Genomic DNA, 14,078 nt, shown 5'->3' on the forward strand with positions numbered 1-14,078 from the left:
GAAGGGGGTGAGGAAAAAAGAAAACATCCCAGGATCCAGTTTCTTCCTCTCTTCCTGCTAAAGGCAGAACCAATTGTTACAGGGCATACAGGACTTTTAGGCACTCAGACAGGTACTGTGGCTTCCTAATAAGAAGAATAGGCATGACTGATGAGAACTGTACTTCCTGATGACATGTTTTTATTAGTTTGAATTCAGACAGATACAGGGGTGGGATGCTCAGGCGTGGATCAGCTCCACTGGGAGAGGAGATAGTGGAACACCTGTATTGAATAGAGGACATCACTCTCTTATCTCAAAAGGTTAAGAGAGCCCTTTCTTGGTTACTGTAAATTGGTTAAACTGTCCCTGTTGAAACACCATTAAAAAATGACTCTGAGATTTGATATCAGAATAGCTGTGACATTTTCCAGTCTGTGAAGTGCAAGGGTGACCTAGCCTAAAGGTTGTGCAGAATGGAAAAATTCAAGAAAATTAATATGAACTGAATGTAAGCTTCCCTTCATTTAAGGTAGAAAGACTCTTCAGTGTTTGCACATAAATAGTACTTCCCCATGTAAAGAATTTATCCATGCACAAAGTCTCTCTGCTTCTCCTGAATTTTTTGAAATCTTATTAGTCCTAAACTCAATTTTCCTTTGTTGTTTTGCTTCATCCCTTTTAGGTCCTTCTTGTCTGGGGCTAAGTCTAAGGCAGATACATTATTTACATCCAGCTATTTGGGAAAAACAGTGTTTATTATTTTGAACAAAACTTTTTCTTTCTGTATTTGCAATTATATTACTTCACGGCCCTTCAAAATATTTCTATTACACATTTGGGGAAGGATTTGTGTGCAATTGTCAGCATCAAGACAGGCTGCTGCTCTGAATCTTAATGTATTCCTACTTCAGCAGAGATCAGTGTCTCCCACCTTAAAAAAAGTACAGCAGAATAAACAAAAAACCTCATAGAGTGTTTTCCATCCCTGTGATCTCCAAGAAGGGACAAAGAAAGAATTCAGGCTACTGGAATGGGGATATTTACTTGTACCTGAAGTACAATAACAGTATGAGTTATATAATTTGAAAACCGATTTACTCAGCTGTGAAAAACACTGAATTTCCTTTGGGATATACATGAGAATATTTATTGCCTTACCCCAGAAGAATCATACATGTGTTTTCTCCCGCATTGTAGCAGGTCTGCAAAAGCAAAGATACAATATGCTTTTGGGCAGTTATAGAATACTTAAATTTAGTGCTCAATACTGTGATCCATCTTTGTGTAAGATGCAGAGGAACAGTCTGGAAATCCTTTCATTACAGTTCTCATCTTCACTTTTGTGAGAGTTAGGTTATGGGGAGTTGGTTTGTACTCTCCTAATCATACAAGGAGTTAAACACACAGATGTCTGAGATCTATTGGTTTGTTCAGTGTAATTTGTAAGCTTTGAAATTGAATTAAAGTGTGTTTAAATTGCTGTTTATTTCCCATCTAGAATAATTTGGTGTATATTGATATTCTAATCACTACAGAACTATTTTGTCTGTGCAAGTTCTAAATGACTGAAATGAGAATACATTCAAGTTTCTTCTGCTTATAAGATATTGCATTGCAATACCACCATTGACTTGTTTAGAGTTGCTTCTGTTTCTCCTGCATATGAAAGATAAAATAGAGTCTGTATGTTCTGATTTCACATGAAAGTATGCAAGCAGCTATGAGCTGTCCTTAGCTTTAAGTTTTCCAAGCAGTAAGCTGCATACAAGAAACACTTGGCAAAGTAAGCCAGAAACTCATTGTCGTGGTAATTCAGAGTGTTTTTCATTTCATTTTTAGCTATAAAAATATTTGCAAATTTTCCATAAATATTGGTCCTTCTACTGTCTAATTATTGATGCATTTTCCAAGTCATTCAGCTTCATGAACAGTGAACTATATGGACATACTTTTACTTAACGGGGAATCAAATGTTGGAAATAGGCATCTATATACTAACACCCTTTTTCTAATTTATTTAACCTTTAGAACTCCTTTAAATAATCAATTACTCTTACCAGGAACTGTTGAAACAGTAATTTTGTGCTAAACATCTACTGAGAGAAACAAACTCTCTGTTAATTCATATTCTATTCACTTAGCACATAGGTCATACCAGGTTTTCAGTATGTCTTTTGGCAATCCCTTCTTCTTTGATTCTTCCAGTACTGTTAGATGATGTTATTCCCCTTGGATAGCTCATACATTCTCCATAGTGAAGGTACTGTCATACCAAATAATACTTGAGCTGTTTCATTATCAAGACTTGGATTCAGAAATATTGTAGGACTGCACCTCAGTTAACTTGAATGGAAATCTCACTTTTTTTTTTTTAATATGTATTTTTCATTATGACAATGAAGTCTTTAGGTCATGTATATATATGTTCAGTCCACCATTAAAATTGCTTGAAGAAAAAGAAAGATGTGAAGTCAGCTAGGCCTATCCCTTGGAATGCAGATTTGTTTCATCTATCATTTTAGTATTTTTCATCCACATCTTAGTAGACAGATATTCTTTTTTCCTGTGCTTACTCTTCAAGAATAAAAAAAAAAAACAAACAAACTGCACAGTGGTTGTGTTTGTACTCATCTGTGATGTTCCTTTACTGAATAATTTGAAAACAATGTTTTTTAAACTAATTAATAGGAAACTAAATAGTCTAGATTTGTACTACTGAGTTAAATAAAATGAATCGTTATGCTTTGAGATGATGAGAGGTAGTAGTTTGTAAAGATGAAGTTTCTGCTGAAGTTGTGGAATTGAGGATGGTGTATCATGATTTATGCACTTGTGATTTGCAGTCTGATAGTAATAGGGCAGGGGATACTGTGCTGCCTACATCAGTTCCTGGAGAGAGCAAGATTGCCTTTGCCTGGTAAATTTGCCCTAGGTGTCAGTCAGAAATAAAGTGCCATGAAATAGAGAACTCACACCATTAGATTAGCATTTCAGAAATTAAACCATCTGTTTGAACTCAGTTAAGGCAAGGCTTTTCCTAATAGAGTTTTCTAGTGCTGATTCTAGAAACAATGCAATGGATTTATCACGTAATTAGAACTTAAGAGAATGTGGGTTTAATGCCCATTAAATAAACCCAGCAACAGTATATTCTCAATAGGATGTTTTGCAATAAATAACTTAGTAATTTTCTTCCTAATCTGTAGTTCTGATGTGTTTCTCAATCTAGGAGTGACTTTTAGTTGTGTATTGACATATCCTACTTGATTTCTTCCCCCCACAAGTTCTGGAGAAAGTTTCTTTCTCACAAGGTGGTTTTGCTGCAACTGGTCTTCTCCCCCACCCTCCCATTCCTTTGGGTTGAATGCTGTTTTGTGTATAGAGGAGAAATGCCCTGCACTGAGGCTGGTTTTGGTCTGAGATCTGCCTGAGAAGAACAGAACATTTGCAGACTGCTAGGAAGGGGATGGGTGGCAGGAGTCTGTATGAAGTAATTTGCTTTGAATTTGTTTTTAAGAGTAACTTCACTATCAGTTTGAATGTATTTTTGCCTCCGAAATTAGTCCAGAGATCAGGTACCTGCACATGAGAAGATGCAATGGGTAGAGGATGGAGAGTTGCTTGTTTCCCTTTTTGAGACTGTCTGAACCCCACTGTTTATTGGTTACCTCTTCATTTTGCATTCACATGATTCTGTTTACTACAGTTAATTTTACTGGAGAGCAAATGTGCATTCCAGTGTACCTATCCTATTGAAATGTCTCCCATACAATGAACAGCTTTATTACTAAGCTGAAGAGGAAGAGGAAGTTTTGCTAATTTTTCAGGTGTTCCAGTAAGGATTGTCTTCCTTAGCAATAAATAACTTTAATCTGACATTGTGGTTTGTAACAGTGCCAGTTGCCTCAACATCTGGCTGCCTCAAGCTCATTACAAACAATTGCAGCATGAAAGAAAAGATAGACTTCTTCCAACAGAACAGCAACAGTAAATAAAATCCACAATAAAACCCCTAGATTAAATTCCATAGGAAGATTTGCTGTATGTCTCAGATTCTAGGGGGTGGATGATTAATATATTTATGGTGGAGTTATTTGGTGGAGTTTTATTGCAACTCAGTAGTTCTACTTCATTTTTTCACATTCTGACTGCATTTAATTACACATAAAATTATCAGACATTTTCTGTCCCTTTTGAAAGATCCATGACCTTTCATTAATTCTGTCTGGAAAATTCTATTCAGATAGCTCCATAGAAAGAGTTTTTTTGCTGATTAGCTCACAAATTGAATGTTTTACCCATAACAGAGGAAGAAAATTCTTTCTGAACAGAGATTGTGGAAATTTCACAGGAGACAAGCTTTTGGTTTGGGTGGAAAAATGAGCTTGAACAGAAAGTTCACTGGTAGAATTTTCAAAATTAATTTCTGTGGGATCTGGTGGTGTTCATATAGAATGAGTGATAGGTGTAGTAAAAATTGAAGCAAAATAACCTCAGTCATCAACTAAAACGTTGCTTAGCAATTCTGCTGGCTCTGGATTATACTTTTCTCTGTCCATGGAAGGTATTTTCTGGTCCAGTTTGGTGCAAGCATCTGGTTTCACTGAATAATTTCTAACAATGAATTTCAGAGGCAGGAATAGAACTTTAATTTCTTGGTGCTAGTCCTGCAAATATTAACTGTCCTCTTGTGCCTTTAAAAGTAATTAATTTATTGCTTTTTAAAAAGGAAAATATTATTCAAATTGTTTCTTCATGTGTCCAATTCTTAAAACATTAGTTTGACAAATACAGAAAACTTGTGTTTGATAAACATTTGTCAGCATATGCTGCATCAAGTGCAGTCTTTCAGAGTAGAATGTGTAGCTCTACCACTGAGCATGTTTTGCTATTATTGATATTATTTACTGTAAACACATGTGTCACTATTCAGGTGTGGTAAATAAGGCTGTCCTAGGTGCAAGTAATTTTATGTTTTTAGAAGTCACAACCTGGTAAAAGCCTAGTGAGCAATTAGTGGTCTTACTATTAGTGATCAAAAGACCAAATTTTAGAAACTGCAGCTCTAAAATCTTTGAGTTGTAAGAATAAAAAATTAAATCTGTGCACTTACTGTGGAAGTTAATAATTTTAATATGTACTGTGGATTTAATTGCTAAATACTGTACAGGGAACACCTGAAAATTACTGGCTGCCAAAAAGTAAGGCATGAATTTTTATTAATTACACAGAACACTGTAATTCAGCATTTTGCAAAGAACCTCTGGTGTGTGCCTCTCTTCTCAGCTGCTCTCATAATTCTATGCATAAAAATCAAACTCAAGACACGTTTGGGCGTAGCATTTTTGCATTAGGTAAAAAGCATGGAAGTGATAGGAGCCAGATGGAAAAGGACAAAAGGGAACATAAAAATGCAATGCCTCAGAATCTCATAGTGTCTTCTTTCCTGTAATGCTCTAAAACCACACTTAATCTGTGGGCTGTCTTAATGATTGTACATGATGAAAACCTTAAAAAATTAAAAATATTATTGTTCTTTGTGCTCAGAGCAGGTATGTCAAATTGCATAATGGTTTACACAATGTTCCTGAAAGAAATGCCTTATAACTACAAATCCCAAAATAGTTTGGGAAACATACAGTCATACCAATATTAATCTCAATACCAATATTAATTCTCAAGCATTTAATTCAGTTGTCAGCCAAAGGTGCACAGTCTTGTTGGAAATTTAATGTTCAACTGAACATTTGAGTCAAAATATTGGAAATCTCATTATATTGAGATTCCCCTAACTAGAACTTTAGTTAAATTTTCAAGGCTAGAAATCAACATTACTTCTTTCTGAAAGTGCAGTTGTTGTCTGTTCTACTCAAAAAATAGAAACTCTGATACAATATGTCAGTTACAAGCATCTTGGAAAAGCTTGCAACCTTCTCTGTGTTCCAATGTATTTGATGAGTATCTGGGCAAAAATAAATGGAAAATACATTCATTCTCAGCAGACATTTTTATTTTCTAATGATATTTTGATTGGAAAAATGAACATGTTTAATGCTAATAGTGTATCATTGTGATTAAAAACTCTGATCTGTACATTGGAGTTTTCTCTGAAGATTAGCCAGTTTTGATTGTGTTAATGTGGACAGCTATTCTAATCAGCCCTGCATGTGAGCTGCTGGGGTGAAGTACATTTTTTTTTTTAACATTTTGCATTTCTTTTAAATTATAAGTGGGCTTTGTCTGTAGGCAACAGCACAAAGCCCTTTGCTTTTCTGTTCTACAAGGTTTAGAAAGAAAATTCAGGCAAAAATATATTTACTCACAAATTGATTTTCATTTTAATAAACTTACTTTGTCTTAATAGGACAAAATTCTGCTAGTGCAAGATTTTGAGTAATTTCTATTTGTTATTATGATAGTGCAGAAGTACCGACTTACTACTTAGTATGCAGCATATTTGTGTCAGATAAGGTAAGTAAGTTCTCAAGTGTTTTATAACATAATTGTAACTATATATTCAGATAATCAAATTGCAGACATTAGAACACAGTTGGGTTTCTATAAAGAAAAATTAAGTAATTTGATTTTTTTTGTTTTAAATTGAATCCTATAGTGTGAGAAAAACTGGATAAGATTATCCTATACTGATGACAACATTTAACATATTTTTCTTTGCTGGAAAGCAAAGAAGTTTAATTAAAAACATTTTGAGGCCTGGAAAATGTTACCTTTTTTTTATTTTTTATTTTTATACAACTGTAATGTGAAATGCTCATAGCGTATGTTCCTCTTTAGCTTTTATTATGGTAATGCAAGTGTGTTATCTAAAAATGTCCATCACAGTTTCCATATAAACTGAGTGATTACTAGGAGAGTTCTTAAGCGTAAACCAAAGCAATTGATGCATGACCATTGGGAAAAAATGTCTAGATACACAGAAATTACAAGTGTAAGTACATTTTTGTGGGATGTTTTCAGCTGTTGCTGGGTTCCACAGCCTGTAACAGTTGTAACACATGCTTTTGTTAACTTGCCAATCTGTAAACTGGCCTACCCTGAACTTACATGAAGGCCAATGGTAGATAGTTTTTCAGCATCAAGATGTAATGTGTATCCATATATGGTTGTTTGGTTTTGGATAACTGTGTTTATGATATGCTGAGCAGTCTTGGAGGGTTGAGATGAACAAGATATTGAGGAAAAAAAATCTCCACTGGCTGGAGAACATTGACAGGGAAATGTCCCCTATTGATGTGGTAATTTGAGAAACAAAGTAGACTGCTTGATGCTTCCTTCCTATGCCAAGTCTAGAACTCTTCCCTGACTCACAGCTGTGGGTTTCCTTAATGATGTTGGATGTCTCAATCCAGAAGCAAAGTGAATAATTTCATGGTATACTTGTGGATGAAGACTCCCACATCTGTCACCCCTGAATAGGAAAAGAATGGTGAGAAACGGTTCCTTCACTTTTTAATTTCTGGCTTTAAGTGTACGTATTATGTAGTTTGCAATTTGAGATATATAAGGCTACATGCATACAAACAATTTCCATATATATCCTCCTTTTGCCAGGTGGGTTAAAGTGTCATCTGCTTTAGGTGTGCAGATGAGAGTATCCAAGTGTAAAAGAATAAAAAACTAAAAAAATTATGCATGATCTAATGTTTTTGTAGTGTCATTAGCTGTTAAGGTGGCCAGGTATTAACTCATTCTGGTTTTCTGCCTTATTAGCATAATATATTATCCTAACCTGAGATTATATATAGTGTTCAAAATAAACTATTTAATTACTATTTACTTTTTAAAATATTTTTATTTATGTATTTATTTATTATTTCTTTGTAGGTCCTTTTTTTTTTTTCCTGCAGTGTGTTCATCTTCCCTGGAAACCAGTTATTTGTTTGGTGACCAATGAATGAAGTCTCTTCCTGTTTAATTATATGTTAGTAAATAATATGTAAGGTTATTCTCTATTTGGTGTTAAAAGCATACTATTCTTAAAGCAGATTACTAAATCCAAGGATCCACTCCCCTCCAGAGCCTTGGTTTATTGTTCTTTAGATTTATATAGCTATTTATGTTACTCATTCTTAATGTAATTAGATAGGGACACAGGTTCCCCTTGCAGTAGAGATGTTTAGGTCTATTTCTAACTAATACAGCAGTGGAAATTGTGCTCTGTGTTCAAATCAGTACTGGCAGGGTAAATGTTTTTCCTCTCCATTTCCCCTCTTAACTGTTTAAACGGAAAGCTGTTGTTGACACAAGAGTATACTTACTAAAATTGTTCATAAGCAGATTTGAAATTTAAGTGATGTACTTAACTATTGTAGAGGAAAAGTTGCAAAGCATTTTTCCATTTTAAGAGCTTGCAAAGATGCTGAGTTTTTTTGTTTGTCTTCCAGCAGAACTGAATGTTTTGCTGTCTGGTTTGTTGACACAGGAAATACCTTTCAACTTTGAATTTTAACTTTTTGTTCTGTCTGATCCATACTATGCAATGCATCCTGTCATCTTGATCCAGAATGTTTTTTGCACCAAATTATCAATACCTAGACAATTGACTTTTGTTGTCTTAGCCAGCTTACTGGAGATCAGTGTCTTAGTTGTGGTTCATGTACTGTTTGGGACAAAATACCAGACACAGCATATGCAAGCTGCAGTTCTTTAGAAGCTTTATAGTGTAAAGAACCATGGAGAAATATGAGTCTTTCTCCATAACTGCTGCTTGGTATATCTGAGAACACCAGATCACTCAGGTAAAAATGTGCCACTGATGAATTCCATGTGCCACTGATGAATTAGTGTTGCAAATATATTACTCTGGCAAGTAAGATCCAGTTGGCAGCAATTGTCTCTCAGCGTGTTCCTCCCCTGCTTTTTCTTCCACCAGTAATAAAAGTTCAGGAGAAAATTCTTGCTATCACTGTAGGAGGAGAAAAAAGGGCATGACAGCATATTTCTTAGTGGCTGCTGATTAGATGCAGCAGTCCACCATGATTTTCTCTCATGCCCAGTGAGCCATTCTACAACTAATACTCTTCTGTTTGACTGCTCAGTCATTGTACCACATATGTGTCTTCAGTTATCACAGAGAAACATCTGAATTCTTCACCCCTTTTGAACTAGAAGTGCTGGCATGAAATATTAGTTTGTGATTGATGTTTTGTGTCTTTTTAATTCAAAAGAAATCCTTAAAAGAATGTGTCCATAATTGCACTTTTTAAAAACAACACACAGAGCCTTTTTGTTTCTGGTAGGTTGGCCACACTTATTCATTTAACAGTCCTGGGGATGTTTTGAAACATGTACAGCTTCAGACACAGCAGTAATTCCTTAAGAGCAAGATGGATTTTGGCTACATCTTTGCAGTGACCCTTTTAAATGGATAATTGAGAAGTATCTTGCACTTGTGATTCTACTGGAGCAAAACTTGCCGTAATTTCCTTAGAAGTACCCCAGCATCAACAAAAATGCACTTTCATCTCAGAGTCTATTGCACTGATCTCTGTGGTGTTGAGCAGAGAAGGTCATCTGTAAGCAGAGCTTTGAGGAAAACAGTTTCGGATTTCCTTGCTTGCGTTTGTACTGTTCTTTGTTCATACTTTTCTGTCATGCAGAAGGTATATTTGTGCTAGATGAGGTGTTTGTGTATTTGTTTCTCTCTCCATAACTTCTTTGACCATGTAGGAGTAAAATTGTCTTTTTATGTTTGGGACTGTACTTCTGCTATGGCATTTGCTGTATGTGAAGCCAGAGATGGCAAACATGGAGGCAGTTCTTCTTTTATGTCATTGAGATTGATTCTGTTTGTGGGTCCAATAGTGTATATGGTTATTATGGTTACAGTAGTGCAATCCTGAGCTACTACTCAGAATGATTTTGAATTATTTGAAGACTATGTAGTTCTCTAATTTTAGAGAGAAATTTTTTATAAGATTTTTGCATGCCTCAGTGCTCTCCTTTTATTTTGGTACTCAAGGAAAAATTTGAAAAAATTGTCGTCAGTGTAAATCAAAACCACCTCAGGCAACTAAATGCTTGCCTTGTGTTATTTCATTATTCATTAACTAATCTGTTATTCCTTTCCCCTCCTCCCCATGAGCACCCTCCCTCACTGCCCCCAAAAAAACACTAAGGTAACAAGCACACTACGATAAAATGCTAATAATGGGAATAATTCCAAATAGACCATAAAAGACAGCATTTATAACCTCAATAGAAATGCCAGTCAGCTATTTCTGATGTAAAGCATCTGTCTCCAGAAGGAAATGAAGGCAGGCCTGTTTCTCCTTTCAAGTCTCTGAAGTAGTAGGTGGTGTCATTTGTTATACAGTGCTACAAGTCCCATGTTATTGCAGTGGTAGCTGCTGACTGCCTTTGTTAACGTACTGAAAAGTTTTATCAGCTGTCTTTAATAAAAGACAATCTACGTGGAGAAAAACTACAGCAAATGTCTCTTGGTCTCTTATCCTCTGACCATCCTCATAGATGCAAGAGAGCAATGGCACTTATGTAGTATCTTGCAGACATCCAAAATTTTTATGACTGTTAAAATAAACCATAGATATTGGGATAACTGATGCCCTAGAAAGTTAGGGAGTAGTCTTTCCAAACTCCTGTGTACTTCCTTATTTGAAATGTAAAGTTGTTGGAATGAACTTTCAGTACTAACTGAAATGATGTATCAGTTCACATTTTCCATGGAAACCTTTGTGTAGAACATTAATGGCCTAAAATTTGTTTGGCCTCCAGGAAATCAGAAATGATGTATAGAAGTTGGAAAATTTCAGTTGAAAAGCATACAGTTTGTTAATTGTATTAGTTTTTGTTGCTCAGTCTTGTGAAATGATATATCAAATTAAAGACATGATGGTAGAAGAGTTTCTTAGCTAGGCATATAGTCTTACATATATGATGTTCTTGATTAGTCCCATACACACACCATATTTTCAGGAGGGTATGGAGGAAATGGAGAGGAATTCTGGAAGCCATATGAGACAACTGAGTTATTTCCTGCACAGTAAGTTTTGTGAATACTGTAGAATTAGCCCCGAGCACATTTCAACATGTGTGTTATTTATATGAGTGTTTCTAGGTTTAAGATTTTTTCAGTCCTTATCCATTGTAAGCTTTGTCTTGGTGCAAACACGCACATAGTTATAATTCAAGTGAGAGGATATCTTTTTGTCAATAACTTTAAGAAAGTTCATGAACTCATTAAATAAAGAAATAGCATGACTAGAGGGAATGGACATTCCTACTCACTATTTAAGAAAATTCTCTCAAACATTCTGTAGTCTAAAAATGCATTTGATGTGGGGATATTTAGACAGTCATCACTGTACATGGGGGTTGATTTCCAAGCCTTCTTCACTTTAATAACATCAGTTAGCACCGAGAACATCTGTAATTAGGGAGTATATTATTTAATTACAAAACAGTATGCAAGACTGTCACTTCAAAGGTGGAGCTATGAAAATATGGCTGCCAATATGAGTTACTTGTAGTATAGATTACTGTTCAGGGGCCCACTTTCCCCTCTTTTGAAGAATATTTAACTGATAAAACTATATAAAACCCAGCTGGCATTGTTTGTTTCATTTGCCGTAGAATTAAGTAACTGACTTATGGAAGGTGGAAAAAATCTGTCAGGGTAAGACAAAAAAAAGTAAATCTAAAAATTGTATCTTCAGATTCCTCTTCATTAACATTGTGATGTTTACAATAAGGAGAGCTGAACTAATTTTATTTTGCTTAATTTTGAAACTGTAAAGCCATTTGTTCTGAAAATTTGATGCATTGCAGTTCTTTATGAGGTTTTTTGATACATATATTAATATGTTAAAAGAAGCAAGAAGAAAGCTGAAAAAGTATGAATATATATAGTATGAGGATATAAAACAGTGGAATTATCTCAACAACGTTTCTACCATAAAATTTAGGTTTTGGACATAGGAATTATAGGGATTTTGTTGAAGCTTGATTAAAAAGGATAAGAGTAATGAGTTTAACTTTGTAGTGGAGAGGTTTGGAGCAAAGGTAAGTCTTCCTCATCGTAATGATTTCCTATTGCCATGTCAGTCTCAGAGACCAACTGTAGTACATATTTTATTGGCCTTCTGCCTAACATTTTCATATAATCATCGACTGGTTTGGGTTGGAAGGGTCCTTGAAGATCATCAATTCCAACCTTCCTGCCATAAGTTCCTAGACCAGGCTGCTCAGAACCCCATCAAACATGGTTTTGACCGCTCCCACAGTTTCTCTGGACCACCTGTTTCAGTGTCTAACAATTTTCCAGATGTTATTGTCACCAGAGAGCTCCTAAAGCATACCAACACACCCTGACAGTAGTCTCAACTTGATCACCCATGTGGCTTCACATTTTGAATATTGTTTTGAGTGGTGGAACACTGATGAGTAGTGGCTTGAACACCTGTCCTCTGAGGCAAAACTGTGTGATTTCAAAAGTGAGTTCTCCTAAATCTATTGAAACTTAGACTGACCTGAGGGTGAAAACCGTAGTGAACTTTGTGTGGTATTTTTTTCCCCATTTTTCTTTGAAATGCAAGGTACTGGTTTAACAAATGCCTTTACTGTGCTCTCGCTAGGATGTGAATACCTTTGGTGCTTGCCAAAAGGTAGGTTAGACTCTTCAGCTTCAAAAATGTGCTTTTCTGCCCTTGTAATATTTGTTAACTCCAGTGATCAGGTATGTTTCATAATGGAATAACTTAGAGGTGAAAAAAGTAAAAACAAGCTAAGCATTTTGTCTTGGCTAAACATGAATAAATTTTAGTAACATAAGCTTTTAAAATGATTTTTTACAAAATTTTAACTTTTTAGTTATTAAAAGAGCATTTTTCCATCATTGTTAATTTTATTCATTCATTCATTAAGAAGTAATTGCCACAGCCTGAATCTAAGTGGATATCCTAGAACCCCTGAATATCCTTAGAATCTGGGAGCAGGCTGTATTTTCTACCAGATAAATTAAGATGAAGAGGAGAAAGGGATAAGTTCCAATGTGTAAACTATTCCAAATGATTATAAACTCTTTATTTGGAATGGGTTTGATTAAAATTAAATTCTTGTTGCTAATTCACTCTTGGATTGCTTTAATTTTCTCTTGAAAACTGTGTTATGCCAACATTATCACGTTTTAACCTTTTGGAGTTCTGTTGTTTTCTCATTAAAGAGAGAACTCTTATGTCTGTAGGCACCAGAGCTTGACCTGTTTAAAGTACAGACTACACAGCAGCTGTTCAGAAACTTTGTCTTGTTATCTGTATTTGCTTAAATTGCTAAATTGCTTCCAAGAAAAATCAGCAAACATAAGGGAGTAATGTAAGTGGAAGAAGATTGTCTAAAAAGAAAAACTGAAAAATATTTGTAACATTTTTCCTTTCTTGTTTGTTTTTTTTTTTTTTTTATTGATACCAGTATCCAGCTGCCCTAATGAATCTTGGAGCCATTCTCCATCTGAATGGCAAGCTGAAAGAGGCTGAAGAAAACTACCTCCTTGCTCTTCAACTGAAACCTGATGATGTCATCACCCAATCCAATCTTCGCAAATTGTGGAATATCATGGAGAAACAAGGATTGAAAACATCCAAAACATGATGAAAATTCTGACCTTCTTTTTCTTAAAGTGATTAAACCCAAGAACTAGAACTTCCACACAGTTGTCAGGTCAGAGAACTTGCTGGACTTGACTGCAAGATCAGAGGTCCTAATTGCTGCTAGGAGAAGCTATTCTGCTAGAGAAATAGAAAAAGAGAGACTTTGAGGGATTCATGAAGAACTTGTTATGCGACAAAAATACTTGGAACAATGGCACGTAAGAGAAGCTGTTCCAGTATATTTGATAAACAATTGCAAATCCCATATTGCTTACTTTTGGGTGGGTACTTGAAATGTATACTGTCATAGAAATATGAAGGGAAAATCACACAGTATGCACTCTAAGCGATATGGGAGTTAGAGTGGTAATAGTAGGTTAAAGTGTTTTGCTGATACTGTAACTCATTAAAATGTGTACTAAATCCAATGTGTTTGCAGTTTGTCTTAATGCTGCTGTATCTCACTTTTGA

The 14,078-nt window shown here is 35.2% G+C and overlaps 1 protein-coding gene across 1 annotated transcript in view; it reads left to right on the forward strand.

The window, feature by feature from the left end:
* TMTC2 (transmembrane O-mannosyltransferase targeting cadherins 2) overlaps window positions 1-13,608 on the forward strand; it is a 231,215-nt gene extending 217,607 nt beyond the window's left edge. The window contains exon 12 of the mRNA XM_062491239.1: window positions 13,429-13,608. Coding sequence (XP_062347223.1) covers window positions 13,429-13,608 — 180 coding nt within the window. The remainder of the gene's footprint in view (window positions 1-13,428) is intronic.
* Window positions 13,609-14,078: the final 470 nt, after the last annotated feature.

Source organism: Cinclus cinclus, chromosome 4 (genome assembly GCF_963662255.1).
Source record: "Cinclus cinclus chromosome 4, bCinCin1.1, whole genome shotgun sequence".
Classification (NCBI taxonomy): Eukaryota; Metazoa; Chordata; class Aves; order Passeriformes; family Cinclidae; genus Cinclus; species Cinclus cinclus.